The sequence below is a fragment of the Rhinichthys klamathensis genome, unplaced genomic scaffold (genome assembly GCF_029890125.1).
Source record: "Rhinichthys klamathensis goyatoka isolate OS25496 unplaced genomic scaffold, OSU_Roscu_1.1 h1tg000466l_1, whole genome shotgun sequence".
Classification (NCBI taxonomy): Eukaryota; Metazoa; Chordata; class Actinopteri; order Cypriniformes; family Leuciscidae; genus Rhinichthys; species Rhinichthys klamathensis.
The window spans coordinates 252,784-272,492 of NW_026606955.1; the positions used below are offsets into that span (position 1 = coordinate 252,784).

Consider the following 19,709-nt stretch of genomic DNA (forward strand, 5'->3'; position numbering starts at 1 on the left):
CAGGGCAGACTGGCCTCTGCGTCTCATCCCGCTGCTGTCAGGGGAGTCGCAGGTTGCCGCCCACCAGCTGCCAGTCGCGAGTCTCCTGGTCTATCAAGACCTACGGCGCGCCATCCTGCAACGGGTCGGTCGGACCACGGAACAGCATCGCCAGCGCTTCAGGTCTCTGACACTCGACGAGTCCGGCCGGCCCTTCGTGATGGCGCAACAGCTCCGGGACTCCTGCCGCAAATGGCTGATGGCCGGGGGAAGCGACGTCGAGCAGATTATCGACCAGGTGGTACTGGAACAGTTTATAGTGAAGCTCCCCAAGAAAACTGCACAGTGGGTCCAGTGCCACCGCCCGACGTCGCTGGACCAGGCCATCCAACTGGCGGAGGATCACATGGTGGCGTGCTCTGGGGTCGGCGAAACCCTTCCATCTGTCTCTCTCTCGCCCTCTCTCTCTCTCTCTCCCCCGGCCTCTACCCCCTCCCTTTCTACTAAGCCTGTCCCCCTTCCTAGGTCGCGAGGAGGCTTCGCACCCAGGCCAGCGCCGAGGTGGAGGTCTGGGTGGTCCGGTGACAATGGGGCGGCCGGGAGGACGGCGACGAGGGGGACACCGGCTGGGGAACTTTCCACCCTGGCGCAGCTGGCACCTCTCTCCCCACGTCAATCCCTTGCCCCGCTTCCTGCCGCTGGAACAGCGGTAAAACCTGGGCCGGCCTGTTGGCGCTGTGGGGACCCGGGCCACTTCATCGACCGGTGCCCGGTGATGGAGGTGGGGACACTGGTTCGGGTCCCCGACGCGCCAAAGGCCGCCCCCGATCAAGCCGGCCCGTACCAAATACCAGTGAGTATAAAGGGGGGTACTTATCAGGCTTTGGTGGATTCAGGATGTAACCAAACCTCTATTCATCAAAGCCTGGTTCGATCTGGGGCATTGGATAACAGCCGCGTGGTTAAGGTGCGGTGTGTGCACGGGGTGGTGGTGAGTTATCCCTTAATGTCGGTAGAAATTCTATTTAGGGGACAAAAGCATAGTGTGGAGGTCGCAGTTAACCCGCACCTCCGGCATCCGCTAATCTTGGGAACGGATTGGCCTGGTTTTAAGAAGTTATTGGGGGCTTTATGTGCGGATGCCTCTTGGGAAAAGAAGCACCAGGGAAGACAGCGGTGATTCAGGTGGGGGATGCTGTACCGGGGCCTCTGGGTTCTGCTGTAGGGGAAGAGAGCACTTTGGAGGGAAATATCCTCTCCGAGCGCGATGATTTTCCCCTAAAACAGTCCCAGGATGAGACGCTAAAACGCGCGTTTGACCAGGTCCGTTCCATCGACGGTCAGCTACTCCACCCGGAGCAACCGCTCTCTTACCCCTATTTTTGTGTGATCAAAGATAGGTTGTATCGGGTGACCCAAGACGCCCAGACAAAGGAGGATACAACCCAGTTGTTAGTACCAAGGAGCCGTCGGGAAATGCTTTTCCAGGCGGCTCACTGTAATCCGATGGCCGGTCATTTGGGGCAAACGGCGACACTAAACCGTCTCATGGCCCGATTCTTTTGGCCGGGCATTCACGAGAACGTGCGCAGGTGGTGCGCGTCTTGTCGTGAATGTCAGTTGGTTAATCCACCGGCCAACCCAAAAGCACCCTTGTGCCCCCTTCCGCTGATGCAGGTCCCCTTCGAACGAATTGGTATGGACCTCATTGGGCCATTAGAACGGTCAGCACGAGGGCATCGTTTTGCGTTAGTCTTGGTAGATTACGCAACACGATACCCGGAAGCAGTACCGCTTCGCAATATCTCCGCTAAGAGTGTGGCAAGCGCGCTGTTTTCTTTAATCTCCCGGGTGGGGATCCCTAAAGAGATCCTCACCGATCAAGGCACGGCGTTTATGTCACGAACGGTTCGCGAGCTTTATGAATTGTTGGGCATTAAATCGATTCGCACCAGCGTCTATCACCCACAAACAGACGGCCTGGTCGAACGGTTTAATCGTACTTTGAAAACCATGATTCGTAAGTTCGTTCACGAAGACGCCAAAAATTGGGATAAATGGTTGGAACCCCTTCTGTTTGCTGTACGCGAGGTTCCCCAAGCCTCCACGGGGTTTTCCCCCTTCGAGCTTCTTTTCGGTCGCCAGCCCCGTGGGGTGTTGGATGTACTGAGGGAGGCTTGGGAGGACGGACCGTCCGCTAGTAAAAACGAAATTCAGCATGTCCTGGACCTGAGAACAAAACTCCACACATTGGGGCGGCTCTCTTTGGAGAATTTGTTACAGGCCCAGGACAGACAGAGACAGCAATACAATAGGGGGACTAAACTTCGTCAATTCGCACCGGGAGATAAGGTACTTGTATTACTTCCCACGTCCAGCTCGAAATTACTCGCAAAGTGGCAAGGGCCATTTGAGGTCACACGGCGAGTTGGTGATCTCAACTATGAGGTAGTTCGATCGGATCGGGGTGGGGGACGTCAGATTTACCACCTCAACCTGCTTAAAAAATGGGTTGAGGCTGAAGCAGTGATGCTGGCGACGGTGGTGACTGGAGAGGAGGATCTCGGGCCAGAAGCGAATATCAAATCCCAGTCATTCGCTCTGGCTCCCTCTGGTGACCACCTCTCGCCCTCGCAGCTCGCTGACATCACAACCTTACAGGCAGAATTTGCCGATGTATTCTCGCCCCTGCCTGGTCGAACGAACCTCATTCAGCACCACGTTGAGACAGATCCGGGGGTCGTGGTACGTTGCCGCCCGTATCGTTTACCTGAACACAAAAAGAAAACCGTTCAGGCCGAATTAGAGACAATGCTGGACATGGGGGTCATAGAAGAGTCCAACAGTGACTGGGCGAGCCCGATCGTTTTGGTACCCAAACCTGACGGTTCGATTCGGTTCTGTGTGGATTATAGGAAGGTGAACGCAGTGTCTAAGTTTGATGCGTATCCAATGCCCAGGATTGACGAGTTGCTTGATCGGCTTGGTTCTGCTCGCTTTTATTCGACGCTGGACTTAACAAAAGGTTATTGGCAGATCCCCTTATCTCCAATATCTAAAGAAAATACAGCTTTTACCACGCCGTTTGGATTGCACCAATTTGTCACACTTCCGTTCGGGTTGTTTGGGGCACCGGCGACTTTTCAGCGTTTGATGGACCGAATTCTCCGGCCGCATGCTGCATATGCCGCTGCTTATTTAGATGACATCATTATTTATAGTAATGATTGGCAGCGTCATATGCAGTATCTGCGTGCTGTCCTGAAAACGCTGAGAAGAGCTGGGCTCACAGCCAACCCGAAGAAGTGTGCAATTGGGCGGGTTGAAGTAAGATATCTGGGCTTCCACTTGGGACATGGACAGGTGCGTCCCCAAATTGATAAGACTGCTGCGGTTGCGACCTGTCCGAGTCCTAAGACCAAAAAGGAGGTTAGACAGTTCCTGGGGCTAGCGGGATACTATAGACGGTTTGTTCCCAATTATTCGGACCTCGCTAGCCCGCTGACTGATCTAACTAAAAAGGGCGCTCCAGATACGGTTCAGTGGACGGAGCAGTGCCAGCAGGCTTTTACCAACATAAAGGCTGCTCTGTGCGGCGGACCGCTTTTGCATGCTCCTGACTTTTCTCTCCCTTTTATCCTACAGACGGATGCCTCGGACAGGGGTTTGGGCGCGGTCCTGTCCCAGGAGGTGGAGGGGGAGGAACGGCCGGTGCTGTACATCAGTCGGAAGCTTTCTAAGAGAGAGACGATGTACAGCACCATAGAAAAGGAGTGTTTGGCCATCCGTTGGGCTGTTCTCACCCTCCGATACTACCTCCTGGGCCAGGAGTTCACCCTGTGTTCGGACCACGCTCCCCTTCAATGGCTCCACCGCATGAAAGATACCAACGCGCGGATCACCCGTTGGTATCTGGCTTTACAACCATTTAAATTTCAGGTGGTCCACAGGCCGGGGACGCAGATGGCTGTGGCCGACTTCCTCTCCAGGAGGGGGGGGGGGGGGGGGGGGGGGCGGGCTGCAGGCCGGACGGTTCCCCGGCCTGAGTCGGGCGGTGGGGGTATGTGATGAGGGGGGCGTGGTTTTAGCGCCGTCTGTAGTGAGAGACAAGTCAGAGGGCGCGGCGGTGAGTAAGTGGGTCAAGTGCAAATGATAAACACCTGTGTCTGATTGCAGTGATTGGCGTGGGGAGACGGATAAAAGCCACAAAGTGAGAGAATGAGGAAAGAGGGGAGGACTGGCGACTCGTGCGTGAGCAGTGTTGAAACTGGGACAGCTGAAAGCAGCGTGGAAAGAGTTTAACTGAAGCTGTGGAGGACGTTGAAGCTGAACCAGCGTGGAAAGAGTTGTTATTGGAAATATTGTGTTGCTGTAGTACTACTACGGTGAATGCGCTGTGTGCGCACCATTTATTATTTTTGTTGAAAATAAAAACCGTACGAGTCCCAGTCTCGCCGACCCTGTCTCCTTCTTCCTCCATAAAGACGAACTTTATTACATACGCATTCACTATCATTCAAAGTGTGAGGTCAGAATTTTTTTTAAAGTCCACAGACTACATTTTTTATTCAAAAATACAGTAAAAAACTATGGGATTAATATCCTGCCATGATTCAAAACTGAAAATAAAGTTCTGAAAGGTTGAAACTAAGTGTTCGAAAACTCAAAATCTTACAAAAAAAAGTTTTGCAAAATCGAAAAATAAGATTTGCAAGCTTGCAAAATGTAAAAAAATTAAAAATATCTCTGCAAACATTATGTTGTTTTTGAGATTTCCTTCTTCAGAACTGCAACATTTTTTTTACGATGTTGCGCAAACAATTTTTCAGAGTTTCACATTTGTCAGTGTTCTCCCACTGTATTAGTTTGTTTTCCAGGTTTGAAACCTTGTAAATGGTGATCTGAAAACTGGTGTGCGAATGTGTGAAAAAAAGTTTTGAAACTCTGAAAACAGACTTTTGCAGGCTTGCAAAGGGGTAAAAAAAATTAAATCTCTGCAAACATAATTTTGTTTTTGAGTTTTCCTTCTTCAGAAGTGCAACACTCTTTTTGACGGTGTTGTGCAATCATTTTTTCAGAGTTTCGAATTTGTCACTGTTCTCCCAGTGTATAGTTTGTTTTCCAGATTTGAAACCTTGTAAATGGTGATCTGAAAACTGGTGTGCGAATAGGTGAAAAACAGTTTTGAAACTCTGAAAACTGAGGTTCGAAAGGGCGAAACTTATTACATTACATTACATGTGCACTCCTATTGCAGACTATTTTTTCAGAGCTGAGTTTACAACACCCAGTTTGCGGAGATACGCCCACACAGTTGCGAGCTTGCGACTCACGTGATTTGTGGCAGCTTTGTCACGCAGCTCTGCTCTGAAACTCTGAAACTCAGACTGAGCGAAAATGAAGCTTCGCAACCTCGCAACTTAAAAAAAAGCTTGGAGGGAGGGCCTTCTGCTCTTGGCCAATGCTTTGCTGTCTGCTGACGTACAGTCCAATCACAAGTCGTATTTACTGGAAAGGTGGGATTGACCGACTGCTCCGCCAATGACGAAAGCGTATGGGATGAATATAATATATTCATGCATTCTAGAAACGGAGCAATGAATGCACGTGTTTCACCTGATCAAAAATTGCACATCTTGTTGCATGCACAAGTTCTGAGCTACATTAATACAAAATCGAGGTTTTGTATTAACAACTATATGGCTCTAGTTGTACAAAATGCTGCACATTCATGTGATTCTGGATTTTGCGCACACATTGAATTGTATTAGTTTAAATGTAGTGACGCACATTTATGAATTTGTCAAATAGATGTGTAGTTGTGCCCAAATTAATAATTAGCACCAGGCCTATTCATTTGTAGTTGTTTGTGTGTGGGTTGTGAAATGCTTAAAACCCGCGAAAAGAAAGTCTCAAAATCCAAATGAATCAAATGAGATTGACTCAGAAAAGACGTCAATGAATGCACGCGTGTCACCTGATCCACACATGCACGTCTTCTTTGTTGGATTCGCAAATTATGAAACACTAATACAAAAGAAAACATTTGTATTCACAAAAATGTCTCTATTTGTACAAATTGCAAATCTTGTGTGATGTCCTACTCCTAAACTGCCGAGATAATCACACAAGCGTGCTAGACGTCCACTAATGACACGTCCGATACGCAAACGAATGACTCATTTTAACTATTCACTTTAATGAATAGTTGAAACAACTGACATGTCCAACACTGAACTCACGAGACCTCTGAATCGGTGTATAAAAAATCGGTGACACTTATAGATTAGTTAACATTTACTATCAACAAACTGCACTTCTACAGCATTGTTAATATTAATGTAAATATTTAGAGAGTCTGTATAGGCCCACTATATGTGTTGTAGCCATTAAATAAGCGCATTTAGTTTCATTTTTGTTAAAATATTGTAATGTTATTTTTTTCACATCTATGCTGATTATGAAAATTGAACAGCATGTGCAAGATGGATGCGCAATATATCGGAAGATATGATGGGTCAGACATGATTTTGACCACTAAATTAAGTTTTGTTTTGTAGAAAGCCTTTCTTTAAAGTGAATTTCGTTTTGTATAAATTGTATCTTCATTTTAATCAATTTTTCATCAACCAATTGGATATATAATAAATAAGAAGCAAATAGCTGACAATATGATCATGGAGGCACGGGCGCGATTGCATTGCACATGAGCTGGAGCATCTCATTATAAATTTTGCTCATTTAAATAATAGTGTGTGTGTGTGTGTGTATGTATATAGCCTATATATATATATATATATATATATATATATATATATATATATATATATATATAATTGCGCAGCTCCCCCTGTCAATGATCTGACACCCCCTCAGCACCTGCGTTAAAAATGATCTGGCGCCGCCCCTGAAAAGGCCTGTTGAAAGGCCTTTGGTTGTGGATAATAAAACATTTCTGCAACATTAATCAAGTTCATTGATAATTGTGCTTGCACGTGTTAATCATTTTGATACTATATTTTGATACAGCACTTTGGCCAACAGCTGTTTTTTTTTAAATGTGCTCTATAAATAAATATGACTGACTATATTCATCCCATACGTTTTCGTCATTGGCGGAGCAGTCGGTCAATCCCACCTTTCCAGTAAATACGACTTGTGATTGGACTGTACGTCAGCAGACAGCAAAGCATTGGCCAAGAGCAGAAGGCCCTCCCTCCAGGCTTTTTTTTAAGTTGCGACGTTGCGAAGCTTCATTTTCGCTCAGTCTGAGTTTCAGAGTTTCAGAGCAGAGCTGCGTGACAACGCTGCCACAAATCACGTGAGTCGCAAGCTCGCAACTGTGTGGGCGTATCTCCGCAAACTGGGTGTTGTAAACTCAGCTCTGAAAAAATAGTCTGCAATAGGAGTGCACATGTAATGTAATGTAATAAGTTTCGCCCTTTCGAACCTCAGTTTTCAGAGTTTCAAAACTGTTTTTCACCTATTCGCACACCAGTTTTCAGATCACCATTTACAAGGTTTCAAATCTGGAAAACAAACTATACACTGGGAGAACAGTGACAAATTCGAAACTCTGAAAAAATGATTGCACAACACCGTAAAAAAGAGTGTTGCACTTCTGAAGAAGGAAAACTCAAAAACAAAATTATGTTTGCAGAGATTTAATTTTTTTTACCCCTTTGCAAGCCTGCAAAAGTCTGTTTTCAGAGTTTCAAAACTTTTTTTCACACATTCGCACACCAGTTTTCAGATCACCATTTACAAGGTTTCAAACCTGGAAAACAAACTAATACAGTGGGAGAACACTGACAAATTTGAAACTCTGAAAAATTGTTTGCGCAACATCGTAAAAAAAATGTTGCAGTTCTGAAGAAGGAAATCTCAAAAACAACATAATGTTTGCAGAGATATTTTTAATTTTTTTACATTTTGCAAGCTTGCAAATCTTATTTTTCGATCTTGCAAAACTTTTTTTGTAAGATTTTGAGTTTTCGAACACTTAGTTTCAACCTTTCAGAACTTTATTTTCAGTTTTGAATCATGGCAGGATATTAATCCCATAAAAAACAGTCATATTGTGAAACATTGTTACAACATTTGAAATAGAAATCCTTTTTTAACATTCTAAATGCATTTACTGTCACTTTTGATTAATTTAAAGGGGTCATGAATTGAGAAATCAAATTTTCCTTCATACTATACTATAAGAATATCCTGTAAGCTTCAGAACTGAAAACTTGTTAGTCCAGAAACAGCTTATACTGAAACCAAGCCCAGAGAACGACTCGTGGAATGTGCCCATATGATAGGTGAAAAAATGCTTCTGCAGAAATAGATCAACGCCTACTTCTACATCATTACCACTGTAGCCCCGCCCACTGATTCGCACATGACAAGTAATAGGTAAATAACATGTGTGGCGCTAACACTGGATGCATAACCTTTCTGACGCAGGATTTGCAGAAAGACTTAAAAAAACCCGGCTCAGCACACTTATGCGAGTAAACTAAGTTTTTACTGTATCACTATTGTTACAGATTGTTTGATTTGTACTGATTATGTGTGCATGTCTAACCAAAATCACAGTGACCAGTGATTTTTTATATGTAATGATTAATGTTAAAAGGTCAACTTTACATTGTTTTGCTTAATAGGATGAAAATAATCTGTTATTTAAATTGCAATTAAATTATATATAGAAAGTGATCAAAGAATAGTCCCTCTCACCAAAACTCTCGTTATAATCAATAAATCCCTTATTTACATCATGTTTGCACTGTTAATTATGATGAAAGTATTCATTAGAGTGCAGAAATCCAGTTACACTGACAAGATCCCTGCATTCATGCGTTCAACATGTCTGTAATCGGCTACAATGCTCATCACTGCAACCTTTCATGTCACGATCTAAATATAATGCTATAGATCTAAAAATAATCTGAGGCTATAATCAACATTTTTCACGATTAGTAAAAAAAAACGTGCTAAAAGAAGTTTTCAAGAGAGTTCCACATGTAATAATTTTTTATTATATCTAAATTATGACGATTTTTGATGTGAAAATCATACCAACATTATAGATTCACCCAGGAAACATTATAAAATAATAAAATAATGCAGTTCATGACCCCTGCATGCTTGCTGAATTATCTATACAGTAGTATTAATTTCTTAAAAATAAATAAATAAATAAAACCCCTTAAAGTCTGATCAGGATCCCGGTGCAAAGCAAAATCCTCTAAATGGGTTAAATTTTCAAAACAATATTGTCTGAAATAAAGTAAAATAATGAATCATAAAAATATTACAAATGAAGCAATACATAATTTGGAAAAAAAAATATGGCATTACTTCAAGGGGTCAATTGTTATGATTCTTTTCATGTTCATGATTTTATTCAGTTGTGTGTTGTGTTCTGAATCAAAACCCACATGAATATACAATTTTCATAAGCTAACAAGAACAGCACGATAGAGAAGTGGATTTCACATCGGAGGGCTCTGTACAGGAACACACTAGTCCTAAGCTATTGATAAATATGGTAATGCTCAAGTTGCATTTTCATTTGTGCAGCAGATTTAAGCACGACACATGTGGAGAACCTATTATACCATTCTGAGCATGTTACAATAAACGCGTAAAGCAAACTGTGATATATCAGGTCTTGATCTCTTATCTGTCCTGTGTTTACTCTGCTGCAGGCATGTTTAATCACATAATCTAGAAAGCGTTAGTCTGGAGCAACGGTAAATCTGCTTCGGTGCTGTATCTAGAGGAAGTCCTGCTGTACTTGCAGGAGCCTGGGGTCTGCTATCACTCTCTGAACCGTTCACTTCAGACGTGAACAATGGCATCTCTTATCATCCTTCCCCACACGCCCCACCTGTCTCCTCTGCAGCCTGGCAAACATTCAGCTCATTCAGCCAGCTGAAAGAAGGGCTCTGTGATTTCCCATGCAAACCGACTGGATTTGGAGCACAAAGGTTCTCAGTAGAAGCGGCCTCGCGCCACAGCCGGTCAGAGCGTTTCAGTATGCTGGGTGAGAGCATCCACCATCATACATACCAAATGAATGAGCTGAGCATTTTAATTGCAGGGTTGCTCTAAGTAACTCAGTGTGTGTTTAATGGTGTCAAGAAACTAGCTGCTAGGGTCATGTTTCACAAAATGGCTGAAAATATTTGCATCGTTCTACATAGCATTGAGTAAGTAGCCTACTAATTTTATTCAGTGACACTGGAATATATCCTCCCATTTCTAGATGCTTTATTGTTAAATGTAACATCTAATTAGCACACTGCCTAGACTCTATTAGTGTCACTAAATCTGGGTAGCATACGTTTCCTCTTTGTGGAGGAGTTTCTTGATACTAGCAGGCAGTTGGCGCTGTTAATGTGAAGACGTTTGCAATCCTCGGCAATGACAAAAAATACTGGGAATAAAAAGTAAAAAAAATATATTTAAGTGAAAGTATGGATACTCAGCCCATTCTCATCCCTAGGCGTCATGAAACTGACGCCTTGGGAATCATTTTGACCATGCTTCAATATTCGACGCTTTAGGCACCCTTTAGCGTCAGTTACATGACGCGATCCTAGGGCGTCATCTTACTGACGCTTTACCTTTAACGTCAGTTAGATGACGCTATCTAATCCTAACCCTACCCCAGACCTACCAGTCGATCTACGAACGCCGATCCAAGTGCGCTGGTGAGATGTGAACGAGCTATAAGTTGTGATAAGGTGAGCGCGAACAGCAGGCTTGGATCGGCGTTCGTAGATTGACTGCTAAAGGCTGTATTTCAAAGATGGCTCCTGCCTGTATTCACGAAGTTGACTGTATGTTTAAAATATCTTCTTATTAAACTGTCTGGACACTGACAAAGTTCTCAATGCTTCGGTTTGAAGGTAGGGACCCTCATTATGCTACCGTGTTAGTGTGGGGCTATTTTCAGCCTTGTTAGTGGTATTAACAAGCGATTTTTATTTGTCATTACACTATGCCCAATATACTAGCATTATACTAGCTTTATAGGCTAAACTGTTTTTAGAGATAAAACTATTTACATTCGATAATCATGAAAACAAATCTCAGATAACGGTTGACTAGGTAACAATGTGTAATTAGACCAAAGGTTCATTTTGCGCCGGAGTTCTCCTTTAAGGTTATAACAAGAACTGTTTTAGATCAACTCCGCTCTCAAGGATGATTGACCATAGCTGTGGCCAAGCACATTTCACACAGATTTTTTTTTTTTTTTTTAAGTTGAATAAAATTCAAGGACATGAGACTTGCTAGCTCAGTAAGACAGACAAAAATATAGTTTATTTTTATTAACAGGATATATATTTGTCATGATGAATGGTAAAATATGTACTTTGAAGGTCTTAATAAAATTACAAGGAATAAAAAGGTGCTATTTTTAAATGTAATTGAGTATTTAGTTTCAACAGCACTTGTTAAAAAAAAAAACAATTCCCCCAAATAATTAAGTACAATTACTCAAGAAAATTTTACACTTCTGAACAATGAATGCAGAATAAATAATATATATACTGTATATATATATATATATTAGGGCTGGGAAAAAATTAATCGTGATTAATCGCATCCAAAATAAAAGTTGTGTTTACATAAAATATGTGTGTGTAGTGTGTATAATTATTTTGTATCTATAAATACACACACATGCATGTATATATTTAAGAAAAATGTGTTATTAATATAAAAAATATGTATATTTATATATAATATAAATGATGTATAAATATATATACAGTATATACATGCAAATATTTCTTAAATATATATATGCATGTGTGTGTATTTATATATACAAAATAATTACACACACTACACACACATATATTATGTAAACAAAACTTTTATTTTGGATGCGATTAATCACGATTAATTTTTTCCCAGCCCTAATATATATATATATATATACAGTATATTTGTATATACAATATAATGATTTTCTTTCTTTCTTACAAAAATGGGTGGTGAAAATTAACTATTTACTTCATTAACACACATTCCTAGTGTTAGTGTGCATGATTCATCGTCATTGCACCTTATTCCAAAGAAAAAAAAAACTATTAATCTTTATAAACTTATATCTAAATGTTTCCCCTGTGAAATTACCTTCCTTTTTGACAGACATCACAAACCACCAGACTACTTAATGCCTGCATTGCAAGATCCAATCAATTTCTTATTGAATATTCTGTATAACTCAGAAATACATTTTATGATAGATTGAATTATGAATGACATTTCATATTGACTTGAAGCGTAGGAGTGATAGTCGGAAGGTTTCAAAATGGCAAGAATCAAGAAAGCAGACATCATCATTGTGCCCATGAGCAAGACACTTAACCCCAGGTCTGACAGGGGATTGTCTCTGTTATAAGTTCATGGCACTTTTCTGCAGCTTTATCGCAGGAACAAATTCCACTGGCCCTGTATGTGTGGCGAAAATTCGATTATAGTCTATGTTTCACTGCGGCCGGTCTGTTGCTAAATGTGTTAACTGAGAAGGGAGCACTTGATAACAACATGGGGTATCAGCCAGATGCCAGATCTCTAGTAAAAACATAGGTTGAGATGTATCTGTAGTCTTTCTGTGGGCTTCATTCTCATCATTTGTGAAAAGAGCTTCCCACACAATGTGCTCTGTACACAAATGACGAGGTAATGGCTTTGCTTTTGCAGTGTGTCTCATTGAACAGGGAACGCTCATGGCCAGTGTGTGTTATTGTAATTAGCCGACTGTGGCTCATTTACAGCAGCCCATTGAGATAAAGTAAGCCAAAAATGAATCTCTTTTTGATTCCCCCAAGCGAGTCTGCAAAGAACGTAATTACGAGAACGTATTAATGAGTACAGCATATGTAAAAGGAAATACTGTTCGAGATAGCACTAAAACAGATTGGCTAACACACACAATGGTTTCTGAATATTATCAGTCATAAATGATAATGATAATTCAGTTTTACACTTTAATATGCTCTAGGTAGGCACGCTTGCTAATCCTAATCAAAGAGGTCCATAGATTTTATTCTGTGTTCAGTCTCCCAAGTGCCCACAACCTCTTTAAACCATAAAAAGAAAAGCTCTAATGGTTAGAGATTCAGGCTGGTAACCCAAAGATTGCGGGTTTGATTCTCAATACCAGCAGGAATGGACTGAGCACTAACTTGGACGGGTTAAATGCAGAGGACAAATTACAACAGAAGTATAACCTTCTGACGATTGTTTCTTAAATCTGGCCCCCCGACTGAGTCTGGTTTCTCCCAAGGTTTTTTTCTCCATTCTGTCACCTGATGGAGTTTTGGTTCCTTGCCACTGTTGCCTTGTCTTTTGGCTTGCTTAGTTGGGGACATTTAATATTCAATAATGTTATTGATCTGCCTTACTTAAGGTGGACGCTGACGCAATTTTCTTTCAGAAACTAACTTTGTTATATTGTTTTCATGTTATGTTATCACTGTGAAGCGCTTTGATACAATCTGTATTGTAAAAAGCGCTATATAAATAAAGGTGACTTGACTTGACTTGACTTAAATCCCTGGGAGGTCTAAATGGGATTTACAAAACGCTTATCCATTAAAGATAGGACAGTACCCACTTTATTTGGACCAACTTGCTCCTCAGAATCGCAACCTGCAAGCAAGTATGATTGATTATTGATGTATATTTTTTCTACCGGGTGTTCAAAATACATAGTTTTGTGTTTTAAATTGTGTAGGTCTCAGGCTGCCTAACGTTATTACTGTCTTACTGAAATAGTTCTGCTAATCAGCTGTGGGCCACTACCTAAAACTGTCAGTTAATGCAGCTTGCCTATTGTTGTTACTACTATGAGTAATGATAAAGGATTTACAAACTTTAAAATTACATCAGTCATTTACGTTAGTGCTCGGCTAACATATGTGCTGTTATTGATACAGTTAATGGTAAAGTTAACATGCACACTACAATAAATTATAAATATACACGTTGGGTTGTTGATGGACATAGTCTTGTTAAGAGGAATTACAATTGCAATAGCGTATCACTAGCTGCGTTTACATGGACCCTTATAATCGGATTGACGGCACAATCGGACTAAAAAACCTTCATGTAAACACCTTAATCGACCTGATTGAGCTCGATCTGATTGGAATTTCGATCGGATTGAAAGATTCCAATACGATCGAGAGAACATGTAAACACTTGATCGGATTGAAAACCAAAACTGAAAGGACTGCGCATGTGCAATGACGTTAAAATAGCGTGATGACGTATGACGCACGGAACGAGCTGTTCTTCCTGTTTATAAAGTGTCATCTAAATGAGTGTCCCGTTATTCTAAAATTCTCATTTCACTCAGCGTCTGTGAAGTGAAGCAGGACAACGTCCCACCAGTCCTTGTTTCAGACTCATCCACAGACGACTGCTTTTGGGCACGGGGTTTTACTGCGTGATAAATATAAGCAGCACGGAAAAGCGGTTCATATGCTCATTGTCTCCAAATCATGACCAGAGATGGATAAATATTAAGTCTGCTGTTTAAAACAAATAAAGAACCAATAGAGGAGAATAGTTATGCGCGAACAGCAGCAGTATATTCGTGCAGTGTGCGCATGTCAAAAAATCAATTCCGATATAAACGCACACATCAACCCGATTACTTCATTTATCGTTCATGTAAACACCGTGTTCGGATTCATCAATCGGATTGATTCCATTCCGATTGAACCAAAAGGTGTCCATGTAAACCAAGCTACTGAGAAAGGTCTTGCTCCTTGCGATGGAAGTTCGGGTTGAATAACTAGTTCTTCAAATGTTTCATCATCGGACTCTCGCTCGGATTGATATGGTAAAATCGACGTCACCACTACTGTCTTTACAGTGTTTACAATAGCTGAGTTTTAGGAAGCCTCCGGAGTTGAAATTCAGTTATGGTAATGGCCGGGTTTTTTTTCGACATACGCTGTAACAACCAATCACAACAGACTGGGCTCTCTGACCAATCAGAGCAGAGTAGGCTTCCGGAAAGATTTAGAGAGACTGAATCATCGGACGGTCGTTTGAGAATCATTGAAAAATGTTGTGATGTGTAATTTATTTTATGAGAAAATAAAACATTTTTTGGACCTTTGATGCATGTAAACCTGTTGTAGGAGAACATCAAAAAAGAATCTTCAAAATAGCATAATAGGGGCACTTTAAGATATTTAAACCATTTAAGGGACACAGTTTAAAATAAAGTAATACAAACTAAAGGCTAGGGTACACTATGACAGATCACAACCACACAAGACAAAAACACGGCACAGTCTAAAAACCAGCATACAAAAACAAAAATCACACACATACACCAGTATTATTCATTTAAGAGAAAATTAGAAATGGATTTCTATTCAAGCATTTCACATTAACAAAAAGCATCGATCCATCCATCCATTAGAACAACATAAACTGGTGATGGATTTTTGTGCTAATGTACTGAATATTAGATCCCTTTTCACAGCTGGCCTTTTTAACACCTTGCTGCTGTCTCAAAGGGCCAAAATCAGTTTGTTCCTTTCCTTGCTGGCCTATTGTTGTGTCTAATGTCTAGTGTATATTAAATTGGCTTCCTAAATTTCAATCTACAAACTCATTATTTCAAATCACATACTAATGTATCTGGCTAGTTTCCAAATGTTTGTGCTTTATTATTCACGTGATAAAAATTATGATGTCCAAAATTGTACACATTTAGAGAAATACTGAAGGTATTTTCATGTTTACTTCTCATTGCTATTCTATTCTAGCTACTAAAGTGCACATCTGAAATGAGGGCATTCTAGAAGGTGGTCCATAAGTTTCAATAGTTGAGGCCATTTTGTTTGTTGAAATTGGTGGGGACGGGGACATCAATATAAATATATTTTAAGTTTTGATCGAAATTATTGCTAGGGATATATCAGTGTCACTGGATATTGGTAGGGACACGTCCCTAGCATCCCTACTAAATTCTACGCCCCTGGTATGTACAATTCTAATTCAACTTCAGTTTTACTTCTTGGTTGTTTCACAATGGAAATACATTGTCTTAGTTAATCTAATTGTCCTTATTGGCTTTTTTCTAAATGATGGTTGTGGCGTTGTGACCAACAATAACGGTTTAAAATCTACTTCAAGAAATGGATAAACATTTAATGTGGATTCACCCAACAAGCAAAAATGACAGAATGAAAAGTATTTCTCACCTGTAAACAAGAGAGTCATCATAGGTTCCATTATACTGAATCTGAAACATGCGTATTCCAGGTATATTCCTCTGGAAGTTAAATTTGATGAGTGCAGTAGATGAGGTGGCTTCTGCCATAACCACCCTCTTATCTGGACTGGTCTTGGCGTCGCCAGTGTGGTTGCTGCCGTTTGCTCCCGCCCTTGTTGAAGTGGAGATGTCAGAAGAGCCCGGGTCAGGCTCCTGGATGTTATTGGTGCTGTTGCTAATATGCGGAAGCTTGATGATAACCAGCTCCACGGTCTGGTGGGCCTCCCCGGCAGGATTCGAGGAAATGCACGTGAAAGAGCCCGTGTCCTTTACTGTGCTTATCAGGATGTCAAGTGTGCCGTTGTTGTAAACCAGCGTGCGTGACGTGTTTGAGACTAACTTCCCATCGGGAGATATCCAGTGAATGGCAGGTTCGGGATCTCCCCTGGCTTTGCACTTTAATGCTACCCGCTGGCCCTCCAGGACCCTCATCTCGTGAGAGTGGCGGGTAATGAGGGGCGGCTCGCAGAGGAACTCCTCCTCCGGGATGGACCAGAAATAGCGTCCAGAGAGATGCAGGGGTGTGGCGCAGGTCTCCAAGTCGTCCTCGCGATTGAGCCGCCTAAGCCACAGCAGCTCGCAGTTGCAGTGTAAAGGATTTCCTCCAAAGCTCAGAGCAAAAGAGAAGGAATTGAGAATGCCGGATGTGGCCAGAACCTGCGCCCGCTGGAAAAGCGGGTCTGGTGGAAGCTTCTGGAGCTTGTTGGAGGTCACGTCCAAGCGATTGAGCTTCTGTAGGAGGGAGAAAGTCCCCTCAGGAATGTATTCGATCATGTTGTGGTCCAGACTAAGTGTGTGTAGGCTGATCATCTTTTGAATGGCCTCCCAGGGGATTGTCTCCAGGTTGTTGTAGGATAGGTCCAGTTCTTCGAGGGCTAGGAGGTCATTAAAGGCTCCCATGTGGATGAGGGTCAGTTGGTTGTTGTTCAGAATCAGGTGATGCAGCTTAGACATGCCACTGAAGGTCTCGTTGGATATCCGCGTCAAGCGGTTGTGGTCTAAATGCAAGGCTCGTAGGTTCTCCAGGTCTGCGAACGCATGTGGAGTGATGTAGCTTATTGTATTCCTCGACAAAGTAAGATCCACCAGCTTGGTCATGTTGGCCAAGTCTTTCCGTTTTACGCTTGTGACAAAGTTATCAGCTAGCCGGAGCTCCACGGTGTGCCTGTCGATGTTGGGCGGAACAAAGAGTAGCCCTTTTTTGGCACAGAGTGTTGCGAGGTTGGGGGATAGAACTTGACAGACGCAGCGCTTCGGACAGATCTGGGCCTTCACTGCCATTCCGATAACCAACAAGCAGACAAGCAGTTTTTCCATTGTAAATCAGGTTTTTACACCTATAGGGGAAAAAGAGAAAAAAAGACAAAGGGCGTGATTAATATGCTACTGTGCCTTTGAACTACAATTTCAAGCAAAGCAGGCCTTTATTCAGTTGGAGCATAATTGCATTTGTAGATGTTTATCAAACACCAGTGCTTAGCGCAGTCATAATGCATGAGATAACAGCAGGCCATTGGTTATCCTGCAGTTATTTCAGGAAGTGTGATAAACAGTTCATCTTGCACAAACAAAACCCCATGTCTGATGTAAGAAACCAGCAGTTTTGTAACACAGCATTAACATTCCCAAGCTCAAAATCAGTTTTGCCAGATCTAAAAAAAAAAAAAAAAAAAAGTAACCTGCTCTGAAAAAAATCCAAAATAAGGGAAAATATACATATAATATAAAATAATCAAGTCTAAATATACATTCTTGATTTTCAGACAGTGTATCTAGCATTTTTAGCTTAATTTAAAAGCAACTAGGCCTATACATTTTCAAGTATAAAGAACCATTTATACAGAGGTGGAAAGAGTACTACAATATTCTACTCAAGTAAAAGTACTATTACTTCAATACAATTTTACTTAAGTACACGTAAAAGTACCAGTCTAACAATCTACTCAAGTAAAAGTAAAAAGTAGCTCATTTAGAATTTACTCAGAGTAAAAGTTGCTGAGTTACTTGTTTAACAGCGGGGGTGTGGTGGGGGACTCTCCCAATGTAGGGTTTTAACGGTATGAGAGTTTCACAGTATGATAACCGTCTCAGAAAATATCACGGTTTATGTAAACTGTATTATTATCATTAGTTAAAATGACAGTTAAATAAATGAAACATTTGTTCAATAAAACATATCTAATCAACTAATTTCAATAATTGATTATGAATTAGATTAACAACTTATTTTTATCATTAATAAATTCATTAATTCATGACTGTAAATAAGACCAAAAACAATAAAACACAGCCACCTGCCCATATTTATGAGCGACTTAATGAAAAAAAATTGCTTATAATAAGTGCTCATGGCAACACTGCTGAAAATAGATCGATGCAGTCTCTAAAGGAGTGTGGGTTTATTTCAGGCAAAACACATGGCTGATAAACGTCATGCACATTACAGGAAATTTCAACACTTCAGTTTATTAGCTACATTAATTCATTCTAAACCAATATGTTATTTTCATCTTTGATTTCAAGTGTTTTAACAATATCTTCCTGTCTTACTTTTTCACACTTCTGTCGAAGGTGTGACTCATTCTTTCCAACTGTAGAGTCCTTCACTCTCCATTAGAATTGTGTGGGTGTGCAGAAGAGCTGTTTCATAATGACCGTGTGTGTGAACGGAACGCTTTTGCAAGACCCTGACCCAGTGGGGGCAACTGTATTATATTTAATTATATAATTACACTAAGTTGAGTATGTAATGACACAATACGGGGTCTAACAACTATGAACTCGTAGAGAGTACTGCATTAAAAACAGCTATCATCAAACGGCAACCGCAGCTTACATCAGACTATGAAATCATGAGGACACTGTCTGAGCATTAGACCTGAAATTACCCGAAGAAGTACGATTACTGACTGATTATGTCATCTTGTTGATGATAATGGTCTAAAAGCGATAGCTCTCTCAAATATGACAAGTTGGTATCATTTATTTACCCTTATGTCATTTCAAACCTGATATTGTCCTCTGCAGAACTCAACTTAAGGAGGTTAATAGAATATTCACGCTGCTGTTTTCCATACAATGAATGTGAATAGTGATGAGGGGCTTGTAAACTCCAAAAATGACAAAACAACAAAGTTCTCTTCCAAAGCATCATTAGTTCTCTTTCATTATATGGGGGAAAAGCACAGTGTCAACAAGTTTTTTGTTTTCATAAAAAAGAATTGGAAAAAATCCAAATCCAGGCACTTTATTGTTTTACACCCTGGCCTTCATCAGGGTGTTGGTAACAAACAGACAGTTTGTTTAAACAGTTTAAAGTTTTTAGTATTATTTATATACAATTATAGTATTTATTTTGAATTAGCTTTTATTTTTAGCATTTGTCATTTTCATTTAAAGTTATAGTAATTTA

At 41.2% G+C, this 19,709-nt stretch overlaps 1 protein-coding gene across 1 annotated transcript in view; it reads right to left on the reverse strand.

The window, feature by feature from the left end:
* The window catches only part of lrfn5a (leucine rich repeat and fibronectin type III domain containing 5a), a 63,408-nt gene that overhangs the window by 2,207 nt on the left and 41,492 nt on the right, over nucleotides 1–19,709 (reverse strand). The window contains exon 2 of the mRNA XM_056236805.1: nucleotides 16,227–17,634. Coding sequence (XP_056092780.1) covers nucleotides 16,227–17,614 — 1,388 coding nt within the window. The 5' untranslated portion in view covers nucleotides 17,615–17,634. The remainder of the gene's footprint in view (nucleotides 1–16,226; nucleotides 17,635–19,709) is intronic.